At 55.0% G+C, this 18,534-nt stretch overlaps 1 protein-coding gene across 1 annotated transcript in view; it reads left to right on the top strand.

Annotated features, from left to right (window-relative positions):
* NOTCH2 (notch receptor 2) overlaps positions 1–18,534 on the top strand; it is an 83,981-nt gene that overhangs the window by 35,199 nt on the left and 30,248 nt on the right. The window contains 3 exon segments of the mRNA XM_029081547.1: positions 9,347–9,606; positions 9,737–10,072; positions 16,701–16,823. Of these exon segments, the coding sequence (XP_028937380.1) occupies positions 9,347–9,606; positions 9,737–10,072; positions 16,701–16,823 (719 nt within the window).

Here is an 18,534-nt window from a genome sequence, read left to right as displayed (position 1 = left end):
ATGCAGCTGTTTCCAATATTCCTCGAGTGAGGCCGCTTCCTTCTCATTGGATGCCGGGTTCCCCGGGCGTCTGGGGCTCTCCCAGATGTGTCTGGGAGGGTGGGCGGAAGGACTCTCGTCTCCCCGTGGGGACCTCAGGCCTCGAGAAGTGGCGGGATCAAGAGATTGTGCCAAACGCCCCCTCCCCCCCGTCGCTGTCCAACACTGAGGGGGGCCATGGCCAGCTCCGGCCTCACTCTGATTTGGGGCCTGTCGAGCCCCCAAGACTGTGAGATGCCCCAAGAAGAGAAAGAGGTGCCTTTCCCCGGCTCCAAGCTGTACTTCCACCACAGTACGCTGCACACAGTAAGTGTTCAATGAATAGCATTGACTGATTGATTGACAGTGCTTAGTGACGGTGGTTGGAGGCTTCTCACATTCTTTCCCCAACTTAGCCTCCCACCCCTTCTAAACGGTTCATCTCGCACCCACACTGGACAATCAGAAATCCCCACACTCCCCCTCAGGCCCCGCCCAGTTCTGAACATTGAAATTCCACAGCACACTTTCCCCTGTGATTTTTGAGGCCTTTGAAAAAACCGGGTCGTTCCTAACTTGGCATGGACCTTGTGTGAAGCTCTTAAGGACAAATTCCATTGTGCCCAAGGTAAACCAAACAGGGTCTGGTGGAGAGCAAAAAAAAGAGAGAGGGAGTGGGAATGCACAGTCTGGCTTCTGAACTAGGCACTGACTGCCCCAGCTTGCCGGAACCTTGAAGTGGGCGGCCTGTGGATGGTGGCTGGTAAATGGGGATGCTGACGATCATTGTGAAGATGAATGCTGCTGAAGAGGTGCTCCCAAGATTCCCCTGGGGTAGACACAAATATGATAATGGTGGCATTTCTTAAGGACAGCCCCAGGCCCCGGCCGCTCATGAGCCTAGGAGGGAGTCTCCAGGGTGCCGTTGTTCAACTGGAAGGAAGTGGGTGAAATCAATCAATCAATCAGTTGCATTTATGGAGCACTTACTGTGTGCAGAGCACTGCCCTAAGTCCTTGGGAGAGTAACGATGGCATTTGTTAAGCGCTTACTATGTGCAAAGCACTGTTCTAAGCGCTGGTGAGGATATAAGGTGATCAGATTGTCCCATGTGGGGCTCACAATCTTAATCCCCATTTTACAGATGGGGTAACTGAGGCACAGAGAAGTTAAGTGACTTACCCAAAGTCACACAGCTGACAAGTGGCTGAACCGGGGTGTGAACCCGTGACTTTTGACTCCCAAGCCCATGCTCTTTCCACTGAGCCACGCTGCTTCTCTACAGTGTACCAGAGTTGGTTGACGAGTTCCCTTCCCACTAGGAGCTTATGGTCTAGAGGGGGAGACAGACATTAAAATAAAAAAATTATGGCTATGTACACAAGTGCTGTGGGGTTGAGGGTGGAGTGAGGCCCAGAAAAGTGAAGTGACTTGCCCAAGCTCACCCATCAGGCAAATGGCAGATCCAAGAAGCCAGTCCCCCGACCTCTAGGCCAGGGCTCTTTCTGCCAGGCCACGCTGTGTCTCCAGGTCAGAGAGACGCACCATCTCCACGCATTGTTGCCATCTCCGGTTTCTGACAATAACGTTTCATCCTGCTGTGTATCACTGCATCCCTCTCTCCGTCCCTGCCCTCCATAGGCCAGCGCCAGGCTGCTTCCCACCAGTTCCCATCAAGTCCCTTCCAAGGTGGGTCGGGGGACAGTCCAGAAGGAGTTCGAGCAGGGTCGGGACCCTGGGAGGGAGTTCTAGTGCCAGGATTTTTGGGGGCTGGGGCTGGGGGAGGGCTGACAACTTGGATGGCAGCAGGCTCCGACGGTGACTTGAGGATCAGTTTTCGACTGAACCGTGGGGGGTGAGGGTGGGGGAAGTGACCTGTTGCCAGTGGAGAAGGGGGAGCAAGATGGTAATGATGGTTTGTCTTAGAGATTTCACCAGTCAGTTGTATTTAGTTCAGAGCACCGTACTAAGAGTTTGGAAGTCAGTCAGTCAGTTGTATTTATTGTGTGCTCACTGTGTGCAGAGTACTGTTCTAAGCATGACAGAGTCGATAGACACGTTTCCCACCCACAAGGAGCATACAGTCTAAGAGGGGGATCTTATCAATCTTCACCACCTCTGGTTGCCAGCATCTTTGATGCTGCCAATTGCTGCTGCAGCTTTTGATTCACTCCCAGCTCCCTGGGGGGGGTGTGGTGTGCGGTGTGTGGGTATGTGTGTATGTTATAAGGGGATCTGGGGAGAAGGTGTGCTGCTGCTGCTGCTTCATGGAGGGTCTGAGTGAGAACTACAAGAGTCACATGACGCTTTGGCAGGAAGGCAGGACTTCCTGGGGTACGATATCGCAGTCCTGTGGATTTGGCGGGGCACTGGCCCTGGCAGGAATTAGGAGACGGGGCACCCCTCCCCGCTGCCAGCAAGCCCAGCACCAGGCCTGCCGGTGGGGCCGGATTTTGAGGAAGCCCTTCCCGGGGGAACCGAAGAGGATACGTCGGGCTAACCTTTGAGTCCTGATAACTCAGCCGGGACCGCGACCTGCCGATAAGGCTTTTACGGACCCCGTGGGTAAATAAAGCCGGTTGTCCCGTGGGAATGGTTCCTGATTTCTCGGGATGGAGATGGATGATGCTGGGGACTGGGGGCTCTAAACCTGGGAGCTGACTCCCAGATCCGCTTTATTGCCATAGGTTTGAGTTTACTGCCGCAGTCAAGGACAGACACTGCCCCGTCCAAGCTGGTTAAAGTGGAATGTTGGAAGGTCATTCCCAGAAGCCCGCTTCCCTCTCCACTGACGTTCCTGTGGGAACTCAGGTTCCCATTTTCTGAAGCACTTTTGCAGCTACAAGAAAAGCAGAAATGCCATGTAGGAAGCCAATCCACCCCCAAACAGGCCGGCCTGTGGTGAGCTGATTTCCCCCAGCCCCCCACCTCAGGGCGAGAATGCGAGCTTCCCTCCACCAGATCGGCCGGAGCCCCTCGGAGAAAGTGGTCAGCGGCCGGCCAGCCGGGGGCCTTGGGAGCCGCAGTGGCTGGGTCCTAAGCATTCCCAGGTTCACGTGTCTGTACTCCTGGGAAACTGTTTTGTTTTGTAATTTGCTCTCCTCTCCTTGCTGAGAGTTCTAAACTGTTTCCTTTTCTGGCAAGAAGTTAGCGTGAAATGCGTCTTTCCTTTTTCTCAGCCACTGCAGCAGGAAGCCAGTGTGCAGTTGCGTGCGTGGTGTCGAGCCTGCTGATCGGCGCAGCTCAGTACCGGGTGCCCGGGGTGGGATGTGTCCCTCTGGGTCCAAGGTAGCTGCCCACCGAGTGAGGTTGGGGTAGGGGGGATGACAGCCAGGGAGGCTGAGGTGGCGGAGGGCACGACCCTGGGGCTGGTTTAATCCGACTGACCCGCTCGACCCTGAGCTGGAGAACTGAGGTACCCGGAGACCTGTTGGGCCCCATTTGGCAAGAGGAGAAGCCGGGTATTGGGCTTCCCTGCCCCTCCAGGGGAGACAAGCAGGCTGGCTGGAGCAGCGACCCAGGCTGTGGCCAGACCCTTTAGAGGCCGACTGGGAGCCCGTGGCTCAGTCTGCGTGGGCCTATGCTTGGTCTGGGACTTGTTCTTTGTTGTCTTTGCTCCCAGTTCCTTTGGTGACTGGAAGCCCCCGCCCCATCTCCCTCCAGTCCTCTTGCCGGCTCCTCTCCAGAGCTGACACCAGGCCCGACTGCAGCCGCAGATTGGGAGGAGGAAGAAAGTGGGCTGCAGGCGGAGTTCTGACTGAAGAATTTTCTGCTGGAAAGCGGCCCGGAGGCGTAAAGGAGAAGCTTTAATGAAGACCAGCTGCAGGGCTGACACAACCCACACGAGACATTTTTCCTCCATCCACATTGTGCAGTTTTTTTAAAAAAGAAATCAGAATTTTGCAATAGCCATTCTCTAAAGAGTGTGTGTGTGTGTGTGTGTGTGTGTGTGTGTGTGTGTGTGTATGTACTCCCCCCCTTCCCTTCTCCACCCCATCTCCTGTCTCGCTGCCCAGGGCTTCAGGCTTTCCCCTAGGCCTGGAGGGGCGTTGGGAAAGCTAGGTCACTGGCCTTCCCTCCCACCCCACTGCTTCTCCTCAGTACTGGAGAGAGAAAGAGAGAGAGAGACAGAGAGAGAGAAGAGAAGAGAGAGGAGAAAGAGAAAGAGAAAAGATAGGAGAGAGAGGAGAAAGAAGAGAGACAAGCCCCAGGATCACTGGCTGGATTTGGAAAGGGGCTTATTTCTTGTTCAGACTTTAGCCGTCATGGAGCTGACACAAGCAAGTCCAGCCAGGGGCTTTTCTCTCTGCCCCCATTCTGTGGGAAACCCCCATCCCAGTGCTGACCCCTGACAAATTGGAACTGCTTTCTGGGCCCCAGCACGGGGGCTGGGGGTGGTGAGTGGTGGATGTGTGTGTCTGTGTATTTGTTAAGCACTGACTGTATGCCAAGTGCTGTACAGAACACTGAGGTACATGTAATCAGGTCAGACACAGGCCCTGTCCCACACAGCTCTCGCAGTCTAAGGGAGAGGGAGAATGGGTATTGAATCCCAGTTTTGAAGATGAGGAAACTGAGGCACTGAGAATTTTAGTGCTTGCCCATGGTCCCACTGCAGACAGGAGGTGGAGCTGGGACTAGAACCCAGGTCTCTCTGACTCTTGGACCTGGGCTCTGTCCACTAGGCCACACTGCCTGTCTGAGTGCCGGCCACAGATCCCCCCCGCATAAGTGACTGGCTGCAAGGAAGCAGATCCCATCTGGTGACCGACTGCAGTGGGGGGGTCTGGCTCCCATCTTGCTTGGGGAGGGGCTGCCTGCCATTCTTCCGAGGTCTATTTGCCTGCCAGCCTGCGATGCCAGCCCTTTTATTCTCATGGAGAAGCTTTGGCCTTGTTGGGGGAGGGGTGTAGGGAGGGAGGAGGGGCTCAGGGTGTCTTGGTGGTGGGAACACTCCCAGAAAAGGAGCCAAAGCTCATGACTTTGGCCTGGCAGGAGTTGAGAATAGTCCTCGGGATTCCTCAGCAAAAATGTCCTCCTCCCTTCCCCTACAGGGACAGTGACGTATGATCTGCTCTAGGAGCTCTCTGGCCCGCAGGGTAGGGCCAGCCTGGGCAGAGATGGGGCAGGGTGGTCCTCGGGCGTGAGGTTGGCAAAGGTAGATGGCTGCACCAAGGTGGTTTCGTGAGACCTTGTGGGGGAGCTTTCTGCACACCACTTTCCCAGCATCTTTGTTGGGGGCTTTCTGCACCCTCTTTTCCTTGCAGCCTTGTTGGGGGAGGCTTTCTGTTTTGCCCCTTTCCCTGAGGGACTTTCCGCACACCCCTTTCTCTGTGCCCCTTTCCCAGCATCTCTTTGTTTAGAGTCCCTGGCCAGCTCCCAGCAGGAGACTTCATTTCATGGGCCGCAGGTTCCAGGAGGCCAACCCCCTGCTCCTGGGCCGGCTGCACTCTGGCCATCCAGGCTGCAGAGAGCAGTTGCCCTTGGGTCGCTCAGGTGCAGAATCCTGCAACCTCCCTCTGCGAAAAGTTAGCCTTGGAATGCCCGGATCTTTCGTTCTGTTGGAGGGTCAGTTTTCCACAGAAGTATGGGGTGGCTCTTCATGGCCAGTCCCACTGGTCTGTCTTCCTCTTCCCTCTCTGGCTCCGTGTCGCAGGCCTCGGCTACCAGCTGAGGAACTTTCTGGGGAAGAGCTGGCGTGGGGGAGGTCGAGGGTGTATCCTGAACGCAGGCATTTCAGACAGTGGCTCCCGGGCCCTCCAGGAAGCGTGGCAGCATTTCCTGGGCAAGATTTTGCTCTGCCCCCCATCCTCCCCAACCCATTGCCATGTCTCAGACTCCTCTCACAACCCTGGTTGGCCCTCCCACAGCTGCCAGGCAGAGGTTCACTAGTCCAAGCTAGATGGGTTCAGGGCTAACAGCTCAGACTGGCTAACCGCTCTGCTCTCGGCTTCAGCCCATGGAACAGCATGAGTTAGGCTGGGGGGATTTTCTTTGGAAAACCAAGTGGCAGACCCATTAAACTGTCTCTCTGGGTTTGTGGCATCTGACACTTGTTTTCCAGAGAAACCCGATTCAGTGGGAATCTAGAGTTTCCCAGGAGTTGACCCTAGGTACGAGTTGTTCCTGGGAAGATTGTGCTTTTCCATAATGTTGCTGGACAAACGTCACCCCCAACCCCCGTACCTCAGTACACCAGTCTCTGCTCCATCTAGGCCCGCTCAACCCCCTCTCAACCTCTTAATCCTTTGGCTGATCTGGGTGGAATCTAGTCCACCGCTAAAAACTTAGTTTGTTAAGGCTGCCCTCCCTGCCACCTGTTGTTCCTTCCTTCCCAGTGCTTTGAAAGCCATGAGAATCACCAAGTTCCTGGAGAGATTGGGGCCTCATTTCATCCCAAGTCAAGTGAACAGGAGAACTGATCTCACAGAGGCCTATGTCTTTAATTCTGGGACCGGCTGTGGACTCCTCTATCAGCTGTGGCTTCTAACGCCACTCCTTCCCCTTGCTCCGCCACTCCTTCCCCTTGCTCCGGTTATCCTCTTGAACTCCCGGTTGGGAAGCTGGAGTTTAGCAGTGCCATCTCAGAGTTTTCACTCAATGCCGTTGAAGGCTCCCAAGGTCAGTTTTTGTTGAACCTTCACTGATACCTGTGTGCACCTCCAGGCAATCCTGCTGGAAATCCATCCGTTGGCTGGGATCTGTGTCTTTACTAAGGGAGGAATCTTCTAGGGGGAAAGAGGCTGTTTCTCAGCAGAGTAACCCAAGTCTGGAGTCATCAATCCATCAAACAGTGGTATTTACTGAGTGCTTTTTACTGTGTGGATCATTTCTGCTAATTCTGTCCTACTCTCCCAACCACCTAGGGCAGGGATCCCTGTGGGCAGAGGATGTTTACCAACTCTGTTGTATTGTATGCTATTATCCCATATGCTTAGTACAGTGCTCTGCACACAATAAGTGCTCAATAAATCCCATTCACTGACTGGAGGGAGAAAGAGGTGTAATATATTTTCAGGTCTGCCTCCCTAACTAAAGTTAAGCTCCTTGTGGGCAACTCTATTGCATTGTCCTCTCCCAAGCGCTTAATACACAGCCTTGCGGGCTTTCCACAGTGAGAGAGTGGCACTGAGTGGCTTCAGTGTGCAGAGCACCTCCAGTACCAGCACTAAGCCTGCTTCGAGGGACTGCCAGCATCAGCGGTCACTCACTGCAGGGCTGACCTGGTCCCCATCTGGGTTAGGAGCAGTTTGCCTGGCCCAGGCACAAGGAGCCTGGGCTTCCCAGGAGCCGCCCAGGGCCGGATTGGAACGGTCTCTGGCCGGGTCCAATCTGCTCCTCTGTGAGCCCCTCCCTCCCTCCCTCAGCTCCTCCCCTCCCGGGCCCCGGGGTGGCCCTGCCTGTCCAGCCTGGACTGTCCGGGCGAGTGGGCAGCTTGGTCGGCAGACTCCCGCACAGCCCAAAAGCCCACGCAGATCCCCTCCCTTCCTGCCTGCAGTGGTTCCAACCGTGTGTTTACCCCACGCTCCTCGCCAAGTCCTGGGTTACAGGCTCCGTTGCGCACCTCCCTCGAGCTTCCCGTGAGAACGGGGAAGGTTAGACCAGTTTCTCCGCGGCTGAGTCACCCGCTTCACGCCCGGCTCGCCGCCCCTCCCTGCTCATAGCAAATCAAGAGGTCCTCGGCCGTTGGCATGAGGAAGGCCCCACCTGCAGAGCCATCCCGACGAAGCCATCTCCCGATGCAGTCCTTTGAACACGGGCAGGGTCGGAGTCGGGTGGGTGTCCCTGGATCTGCCACCTGCCCTCTGGCCCAACGGCGAGTTCCGGTGTCCGGCCGGGACGAACTCCAACCGCAGCAGGCGGGGCCCCTCGGGTTCGTCTGGCCCCGGCCCAGGCCCCGGATCCACCTGTGTCGGGCTTGGGCCAATCGCCTCAGGCCCAGCTGAGCTGGCTGCGGCAGCCAGGCTACCAGCGATACTGGGGAAGGGGGAGGGCGGAGCAACGAGAAGAGAGGCTTTCTCTGGATTAGACTCCAGTCTTCTCCGATAACGTAGGTCGGCGTGCTAACCCTGCACTGAGGGAAATGTGTGCTTTGAACGACGCCCGGTCACACATCCGTTTCTTCCAACGAGCTGTCGATTGAGACAGATGCGCCAAGCAGGAAGGAGGTTCCCCAGCAGCGGAGTGCATCTCCTCCGATCTCTCATCTCCCCACCTTATATCCCCCAACAGCCACGTCAGCACCTCCCCATCCCCTAAGCCCTTAAATCCTCACAACCACCAGTAGCACTTATGTACTTATCTTCCTTGTCTTATTGCTTAAGCATTAACTCAGGCACTTCTATTGTCCTCTCCCAAGCCTTTAGTTCAGTGCTCTGACCAGAGTAGGTGCTCAGTAAACACGATTGATTAATTAATTAAGCTGATTATGTGACGAGTCATCTTTTAAAATCTGTTCGTGTGAACAGATTCTCTTAGCTCTGAAAGTCCAGCCCATTCCTGGCCTCACCGCCAAGGGCGGTGCGATGTGACCTCAGCTCCTTTCTCCCTCCCCGGAGCAGCCTCCGCTCTCCTCTGAACCTCTCCACCAGCCTATGTTCCCTCCAAATGGCAGTGCCGTGGCTAATTCCTTCTGCCTGCCGGGACCCCATCTGGAAAACATCTTCTGTGAAACCCATCTTCTTGTCTAAGTAATAATTGGGGTATTTGTTAAGGATTTACTACCTGCTAAGCCCCATACAAAGCATTTGGGTAGGTGATAATTGTGATATTTGTTAAGTGCTCACTATGTGCCAAACGCTGTACTAAGTGATGGGGTAGATACTAGATAATCAGGTCCCACATGGGGCTCACAGTCCAAGTAGGAGGGAGAATGGGTTTTGAATCCCCATTTTGCAGATGATGGAGCCTGAGGCCCAGGAAGTTAAGCGGCTTGCCGCTTGCAGACAAGTGGCGGATCTGGGATTGGAACCCGGGTCCTCGGACTCCCAGGCCTGTGCTCTTTCCACTAAGCCAGGCTGCATTTCTAGGAAAACTCATCAGCTTGTGTCCTGACTCCACAAGTCCCCGGTAGCTTTGCACCCAGAGATCCAGGGTCTCTGGGTGCCTGGAGACGTGAGGTGACCGGCCACCTCCTCTTCAAGATGGGAGTCGGAGGCACATCTGAAAGGAACAGACCAGCACTCTGACATAGTGGCTTGGGGTCCGGCCTGGGTTGCCTCACGTGTACAGAACTGGTAGGGTGGAGCCTGGGCATTGTGATGGAGATCTCTCTCTCTCTCTCTCTCTCTCTCTCTCTCTCTCTCTCTCTCTCTCCCCTTCCCCCCAGGTGTCCGGAAGGCTTCCTGGGGGATTACTGTCAGCACCGTGACCCCTGTAAGAGTAACCGGTGCCAACATGGCGGGACCTGCGTGGCTGTGGCCCTGCAGGGGAAAGCGGTGTGCCAGTGTGCCCCGGGCTTCACCGGCGAGAACTGCCAGTACTCCACATCCCACGAATGCTTCCTCTCTCACCCATGCCTGCACGGGGGCACCTGCCGCATGCTAAGCCGCGACGCCTACGAATGCGCCTGCCCCCCTGGGCGTACAGGTAGGGGGCCGAGCCCAGGCCGTACCGCGCCCCTTCCCCCGATCCATTGCTCCCAGGTGGTCTGGCCGAGGGGAGGGCCGAGGCCTCCACTTCTGGGGACAACTGAGGGGGGTTACGCTTGTCCTCGCAGGGAAGCGGTGCCAGTGGACGGATGCCTGCCTGTCCCAGCCATGCGCCAATGGAAGCAGCTGCACCACTGTGGCCAACCACTTCTCCTGCAGCTGCCCGGCGGGCTACACGGGATCCAGGTGCGAGACCGACCTGAACGAATGTGAGGTGCCCGGGCGCTGCCAACATGGGGGCACCTGCCTTAACTTGCCCGGCTCGTACCAGTGCCAGTGCCTGCAGGGCTACACCGGCCAGCACTGCGACAGCCCATATGTACCATGCGCCCCATCCCCGTGTGTGAACGGAGGGACCTGTCGGCAGACCGGAGATTTCACCTTCGAGTGCAGCTGCCTTCCGGGTAAGGAGCTTGGGACCCCCCGTGCCGACAGGGGAGGCTAGGGGAAGGGTGGCTGGGGTGGTCTTGGCAGGGGGAGGAGAAAGTCGGAGATGGTGGGAACAGGAGCCAGTTAAGGCCACTTCTTGGTGACAGCATTGAGGTGATGGGAGGCTTGAAGTGGGGCAGAAGCTGCCGCTTGTGGATATCCAAGGAGTCCATCGGGCAGGGTAGGGTCTTGGGATGACCAGTGGGTGGGGTGGGTGGATGGCTTGCCTCGAGGACAGGAGGGGAGTGTGCGAGAGGGGTCGGTCTGCCGGCCGAGGCCGGCGCCCACCCTGGCTGGCAGTAGAGGACGCCCTCAGGGAGGAATCTGAGGCGGCAGGGCCCGTGGGGGTTTACTGGGCGTCAGCCAGCGCCTGTGAAGACACTCGGGATGGTGCGGGCGGCGTTAGGGCGGTGGCTGGAGAGAGGGAGCAGCTGGAGCGCATGAACTGCTAAGCAACCAGACCCTGTTGTTAAACAGATTTCCCGTGCGATGCCGAAACAAAAGAAGGAAAAATGCACAAAAAAAGAAATGTGCCAAATGAGCACAGTGAGCTCACATACAAGTCACCTCCCCCAGGGTTCCCCGGTTTTCTGGACGGAGGAAGGCGGGTGGACGGACAAGGCTCAGGCATCGTCCCCCGGGTCGGGGGTCGCTGGAGAGGCAGTTTCGACTTTTTGCCCCTTTTATCATTTGGGGGTCAAAAGGTCCGAGGCCTGAGTCCTGCCAAAGTCTGGAACGTTCTTATTTTTGAACAAACCTGTGTTCCCATTTTTCTATCTTGGCTCTTTCTCCCACCGTGGCAGGCAGCGACCTCCCTCTCTTCTGCCTGCCACGGGTTTAGGGCGTGTGCGGGGTGCCATGACCTGGGCTCGATGCCGGGCGGCGACACGTATTTTTTTCCTCCGAAATCAAAAGCAAGTCCTTGGGTATTTCCCCCAGAGGCAGGAAAATCCCCACCAATTCACTCTCCACGGATATTTCTAACCTAGAGAAGGCAAAGGTTACCATTGCACCAGTCCATCAGTGGAATGCACTGCATGCCTGCTGGATGAAGTGCACTGTAACTAAGCGCTTGGGAAAGTACAGTAGTGAGAGAGAGAGGAAACCTGATCTTAGCCCTCCGGGAGCTTACAGTCTAGGTGGGGAAACACACCAGACAATATATAGACGGGTGAAAGAAGAAAATGGAAAGTAGGATATGTGAAAATGCAAGCACTGAGTTAGTCAAGGACCATCATCAGAAGCAGTATGGCCTCGTGTAAAGAGGTTTGGGACTCAGAGGACCTGGGTTCTATTCCGGCTCTCCCAGATATCTGCTGTGTGATGTTTGGCAAGACACTTAACTTCTCTGGGTTTCAGTTACCTCATCTGTAAAATGGGGATTGAAGCTGTGAGCCCCATGTGGGACGTGGACTGTGTCCAATCTGATGATTTTGTATCTACCCCAGTGCTTACTACAATGCCTGGAACATAGTGTGTACTTAAGTTGTATTTAAAAAAAAACCCAGAAGTGCTCCTTGCACCTTTGAGTGCATAGGTGTTGAGATGGTCATTGGGAGATTGACCTGGGGATAAGAAATAGTCATTGAGAAAGGCCTCTGGGTGGAAGGTAGAATGAGGTTTCAGAAGGAATTTGAAGATGGGCGAGCTGTGATCTGGCAATTTGAAGGGGAGAGAGGGAGTTTCAAAGGCAGGGACTGTCTCTATCTGTTGCCGACTTGTTCATCCCAAGTGCTTAGTACAGTGCTCTGCACATAGTAAGCGCTCAATAAATACTATTGAATGAATGAATAAACCTGGAGGACTAGAAAGCAAGAAGTCTCACAGGAAAGTGCCCAGAAAGAAGTACAGTGAGACGATGACTATGGGAGAAATGAAGAGTACAAGCTAGGGTGCAGTGGAAGAGAAGAGAGTGGATAAGTGAGAGGGAGAGAGCCGATGGAGTACCTTAAAACTGACGGTCGGGAGTTTCTGCTCGTCGCATGGGAAATGGGCCACCGTTCGCAGTTTTTTAGGAACAGGGAGATGTGCGGAACAATGCTTTAGAAACATGGTCCGGGCAACTAAATGAAGTGTGGACTGAGGAGGCTGGGGGTAGGGAGGTCATATCCCTATCTGGAATATGACAAACACCTGGATCATGGTGTTGGCCATTTGGATAATAATAAATGATAATTATGGCATTAAGTACTTACTGTGTGCCAAAGCATGGTGCTGAGGGGGTAGATACAAGATAATCAAGTCAAACACGGTTTTAGTCCCGCCTGGCTCTCGCAGGCTAAGTGGGCAGGAGAACAGGTATTAAGTTCCTGTTTGACAGATGAAGAAACCGAAGGACAGATGAGTGAAGTGACTTACCCAAGGTCACATGACAGGCAAGGGGCGGAGCCCAGATTAGACCCAGGGCCTCTCACTCCCAGACCCATGCTCTTTCCAATAGGCCATTCTGTTTCTCTGATGGATTGACATATTAAGGGCTCAAAGTCGGGCAGGGTATGTATGTGAACATATCCCTGAGGCAGGAGGAGATGAGAGATTGCCAAATTGGTGGGAGGTCGGGGACTAACAAGGCTGACTTGGGGATTGTCTTCATAGAGGGGGGAGTTGAAGCTGTGGGAGCAGGTGAGTTCCCCGAGGGAGGGAGTGGAGAACGAGAAGAGAAGGGGGCCCAGAACAGACCCTTGAGAGATCCTTACAGTTTTGGAGCGGGAAGCTGAGGGAGGAGACTGAATCTGAAAGAGACTGAGAAGGAGCAGCCGAAGAGGAAAGAGGAAAACCGAGGGAGAGAACTGTGTGATTAAAGCCAAGTCCAGAGAGCGGTTCCAGGAGAAGGGAGTGGCCCACAGCATCGGAGACAGAGGCCCAGAGAGATTGGGACAGAGCAGAATCAGTTGAATTTGGCTTTGAGGAGGAGGTCATCGGGACTCCGGGCGCGGGGAGGAGACGGTGACCAGATTGGTCAATACTCCAGTGGGCATTCTGGGTTCCTGGCTCCAGTCCTCCCCAGCCTCGGCCCGATGGCAGCCCGGAGAGGTCAGCCCACTAAGGGTTAAGAAGAGAAACTGACCAGGAGGTATTTCCGGAGGCCTGGACACTTCTCAAATCCAAGTACTGTGAGGATTGTTACAGCCCCGCCGCCTTCCAAGTTTGGAGAAAATGGCTTTGAATAGCCGCTCGGAACAAGGGGTGGAGTTGGCAGCGAATCCGAAAAGGAAGTTAAAGAAGTCAATAAAGGAAGTTTTTTAGCCGGGAGAGAGTGATTACGCTCTCCCGTACTCGCTGCATTGTTCACCGTCGGCTAAGATGAGAGCCGCAGGGAATTCTGAAAGTGTGTCCAGGAAAAGCCCCGGCACCTCCCCCGCAGGACGGAAGGGACTCCCCCGTTGAGGAACAGGCGACGGCACGTTTCATGTCGGGTTTCAGGGGGCTCCGGGGCCGCCAGCTGGGAGTGGGGTTGGGGCTCCTCAGCCTGCCTCAGCCTAAGCTGCTATGAGGGCCGTCCCCTGCTGCCCCAGGCATCCGGATCCTTCCCCCTTCCCGTCCTTGCTGAAGGCTCTGGGGACATTCTGGTAGGTCTGTGGTCCTACCAGTGCCCCCCAGCCTGTTGGGAACCTTTCCAGATTGAAAAGTCAGGTGGTGGGTGAGGGTCCTTACCAAGGTGCCACTGAGTCAGGGCTCTTGGGTCTCAAGGGCTCTTGGGAACTTGCCCATTGGTAAAACAGCAGTCCTACTTTCAGAACCTCAGGGACCGGCAGCACCCTCCTCCTGCCCCCCCCCCCCCCCACCAGCCTGCAGGAGCCTGTGGAGGAAGATCTGTGGTAGAGGGAATGAAGGGGGAGCAGGGGAGAAGAGTCTGGGTGGACTGGTCAAGCTGCCACGCTGCTCAGGCTGGGACAGGGGTTCCTGGTAGCCATTTCTCAAGAAACCTGAGAACCTCTAAATGATTTCGTTTTCTGGGCTCTGGGAACTGGTGAGATAAGCATTGGCAGGGGGTTTCTGTGTGCATAGGAGAGTGAGGAGGTGCTGGGGTCAGAAGGAGGGACATGGTTGTGTGTTTTAAGATACCCCTCCTTAGCCAGAACCCCCCAGGCAGAGAAGCTCCCAACCCCTTCACCTCCCCCGACCACACCCCAACACCTCTGACCCCACTCTCCTCTCACGGGTTGGCTACAACTTGGCTCTGCCCAATGGGTGTCATGTTAGGGGGAAAAGACCCCCTGCCCGGTATGAACGGAGGCCTGCCCCCTCCCCCCCAGGGAGGAAGGAAGGAAGGACTGCTCCAGCGACAGCAGTCACTCCTCTAGCAACAGAGTACTGGCCGATCCTTTTGTCGTCTTCCCTGCACTCTGTCCTCCTTGCTCCATTTTGGGTCCATTCCTTGTTTAAAGCGGCTCAGCGGCACCTCTTCAAGGACTTCAACTTTTGCCTGGAGAGGCCATTCTTGGGAGCGTTTCATTTGTGGAGTTGGGAGATGGGCATTTAGCAATTTTTGAGCAGCTCTGTCAACTGTATTCCTGTCAGTTTGCCAAGAAGTCCTTTCCTGCTGGGCCCCAGAGCGACTGAATCCATTTAGCTGAGGCTTCCCAGATGACCTCTTCCTGGACTGTCCATATGTGGTGGAGTTGCAAGAGGGTGCCGGGGGATGAATCGGCCACAATTGGTTTCTGGGTGATTTAATCGATTATATTTTAATCAATCGTATTTATTGAGTACTTGTTTACTAAGTTCTTGCAAGCGAGTGGAAATCCCAAACACCTTGTACCACCAACTGGGCGCTGCCAGGGACTTGAGGCAACAGGCAGGGCTGCGATGGCTGCAGACATCAGCAGCGCAAGTAGGAAGGGGGCACTCGTCATCCTTCCACAGGCCCCGTGCCCACCAGGGCGAGGACCAGCTGCTGCTCCTGTTTCTCCTTCTACTCCTTATCTTCTTGCTGATGTGACCCTCTCTGCCCACCTCACTCCAAAAGGCAGGCGCCCCTTCTCCCAGCCTGGCAGCGTAACCACAGAAGCATGGCTCAGTGGAAAGAGACTGGGCTGGGAGCCAAGGGATCTGAGTTCTAATCCCAGATCCGCCTCTTGCCTGCCGTGTGACCTTGGGGAAGAAACTTCACTTTTCTGGATCCCGGTTTCCTCATCTGATAAATGGGGATTCAGAAGCTGTTCTTCTTGTCCCTTAGACCTTGAGCCCATGAGGGACAAGGATCGGATCTGACCTGATGATCATGTTTACACCCCTGTGCTTAGTACAGTGTTTAGCACATGGTAAGCGTTTCACAAATGCTACAGTTATGTTTATTATTCTGCTGGTGGGATTGCTCAAGGAGGGACTCTGGCCATGCTCTCTCTCAATCTGTGGCATTAACTGAATCCCTTCGGTGTGCAAAGCGCCGTGCTGTGCACTTTGGAGAGGACAGCAAGCTTAGATATAATCCTGGCCCTAAAATATAGGGGAGGCAGACACTAAAATACATTATGGATAGGAAGAAAGAGGAAAAGGTGACACGAGTTGGTGCTAAAGTAATGGGATATGTGAGACATACTCTAAACTGTAAGCTTGTTTTGGGCAGGGAACAGGAACTCTATTATATTGTACTCTCCCAAGGGCTTAGAACAGTGCTCTGTTCACAGTATGCACGCAGTAAATACTACTGATTGATGTGGAGAAGTGCTACCTAGGGTGTGAAACTGCCCAACTGCTTAGGTCATATAAAAGTCCTGAAGTGGCATTCGGAGGGATAGAGGGAAAGGATATGAGATTAATAGTGGTATTTGTTAGATGCTTCTTATGTGACAAGCCCTGTACTAAGCTCTGAGGTGGATACAGATAATCATGTTGGTTATAGTCCCTGTCCCACATGGGGCTCTCAGTCTAAGTAGGAGGGATAACAGATACTGAATCCCAATTTGTAAATGAGAAAACCAAGGCCCAGAGAAGTAAAGTGATTTGCCCAAGGGCACACAGGAAGCGAGTTATTATTATTAAGTGGCAGAACTGGAATTAGAACCTAAATTCTCTGACGTCCAGGCCTGGGGTCTTTCAACTAGACCACATTGCTTCTCTGATAATCGAGAAAGTCCTCCTGGAGGAGATGGGCTTTCAGGAGCCTTTGAAGATGGGGAGAGCAGCAGCCTTCCAGAGAAGGGGGAGCACGGTCAGGGGCCCTTGTGTAGGTTCAAAGTGCTCCCAGCCCCAGTACGTACTCCAGGCCTTCCCTCACTTGCCCGAGTCGGAGCAGGCCCGTGGCTGGGCAAGCAACAGGCACCGGACGGAGGCCGGGCCTGGGAGTCACCATGGCAGCCCTGCTCTCATTCTCCCTTTGTCAGACTTCTCGTGGGCTTTGGGGTCCCTGGCTTTCCAGAGCCACCAGACAGGGTGCACGCATCCTGTGGGACGCAGAGCTTCGTTTAAATTCCTGCCTCTGTCCAGCTATGCGCACTTGGTTGGAGGAGGCTGGCCCTGTAATAGTGGGCCCCGGTTGGGGCCAACAGCCACTGGCCTTTGGGACAAGAGTGGGGTTAATCCTGTGGGTCCAAAGGCGATCACCTGTCCCGGTCTGTTATACCCTTGGTCCTATTCAGTCACGTGTTTCTGCTCTTCTAGGTTTTGAAGGCAACAACTGTGAGCAGAATATCGACGACTGTCCCAATCACAAGTGTCAGAATGGAGGGGTCTGCGTGGACGGGGTCAACACATACAACTGCCGCTGCCCCCCGCAGTGGACAGGTAAGGGCCCCGGGATGCATCGTCACCGACTTCCGGGGCTGGGGACCGAAAAGGAAGGTTCAGTGCTGAGGAGCTGGACTGAAATCTGGGCTGTGGGCAGGTTCTGGGTGGGCGGCATGGGTGGGCCGGGTGAAAACCAAACCAGGCCCCTCCCAGATGGTGGGGCATCCCCAACCCCCTGCGGCCAAGCCCGCATCTCCGTCTGGTTTCCAGCTGCCCCAGCCCCCCAGGAGGGTCCCTGTTCTCAGCTTGGTGATGGATGGGGATCTGAGGCGGTGTCCCCACAGCTCAAGGCTGTTGGGCTCACCTCCCTGGAAGGAGTAGCAGATGAGGGCAAGGGACACTTGTTCCCAGACCAGCGCCCCACCCATAGTAGTCTGGGAGGGCCACCTATCCAAACTGGCCCTTGAGCCCCCACCAGAGCGGAAAGGGATGCTCTCACCCTTCCGGAAGCCTCTACGGCTGCCCTGATCTCCATCCAGGAAGACTTGTCAGTGGCTCCCGGACCCGGGAGCCACTCCCCACCAGGAAGGCTGCCAGGATCCTTGAACATTCCATTGGCTTCGCTAGCCCTGCCCCTCCGTGGTGAGGGCGGCCCTGGGTCCAGGGTCCAGAAGTAGCCAGATTTGCAATCATTTTGACCAGGGGAAGGTGGCCAAGCTCTCAACTGGGCTTCCCCTGGCTGTTGGCATTTAGCAAAGAGAGACTGACGTGGGGAAGTTGCCTCCGGTCCAGTAAAGCCACTTCAGCTTCTGTGCAGTCCAGAGAGAAGCCGAGATCTCTATAAGCTGCCAGTCATTTGTTCCCCACTCAGAAACTGGGATGCTGTTCCCAGCAAGGCCCCCAATTCCTGAGGGTGGAAGGGATGGACAGGGGGCACAGGCCCCCGGCAGGCCGGTGTCAGCTGCGGAGCGTCACTTTAGTCCATCTGCATGTGACACTGGGATGTTGGGGGTAGAACTCAGGGCATCCTCAGCCAATTTCACCCATCTTCCCTGCTTCGTGCTTTGTCTGCATTCCCCTGAACAAAATGGCTTCTTGGGAACGACTGAGCCGGGAGAAGCTGGGAGTTAGGCACTGAAACTCCCATTTCCCACTCACCTTGGGAACTGAAACACACAGGGTGTCCCAGGACCCCACAGCTCCTGGGCAGTTTGGGACCTGACCATGATGGGGCGGTTTAGTGACAGAGGTTTGAATCTTGCCTTTCGCATCTGGTCGTGACATTGCAGGCCTTTGGACAGAAATCCCACCATGCTGAATTCCCTTTTTTTTTTTTTTCTTTTCCCAAGCCAGACTTGTACAGAAGCCCCAAGCCTTGCTTGAATTGGGCTTTGAGGAAGTAGAGATGATGTGTGGAGGGGTCTCTGGTGGGGCTGGTTAGAGTAGAGCAGAGTGGTTTGGCTAGACCCAGTATGACTCAGGAGACTGGAAAGTGACCCAATAGTTCTGAGCCTCTGGCTTGATGAGAGGGAGGAAGCTGGGGTCAGAGGTGGTTGCTCACACATTGGTAATGATGATGATAATAAGGGATTGATTACGTAATTACTCTGTGCCAAGCACTAGGCACCTTTCAGGGTCGCACCTGGAATGTTTCCAGTACTCTACCAGTCTCGACTGTGGGAGGGAGAGTCAAGCAGAGGCATATCCATTCCGTTCCTAGCTTGGGCATTGGCTAGCAAGTGGAAGGCAATCCTCTTACAAGTCAAAA

Source organism: Ornithorhynchus anatinus, chromosome 16, assembly GCF_004115215.2.
Source record: "Ornithorhynchus anatinus isolate Pmale09 chromosome 16, mOrnAna1.pri.v4, whole genome shotgun sequence".
Lineage (NCBI taxonomy): Eukaryota > Metazoa > Chordata > Mammalia > Monotremata > Ornithorhynchidae > Ornithorhynchus > Ornithorhynchus anatinus.
Note: the sequence above shows the minus strand (reverse complement) of the source record. Positions and strands in the feature narration are given on the sequence as shown.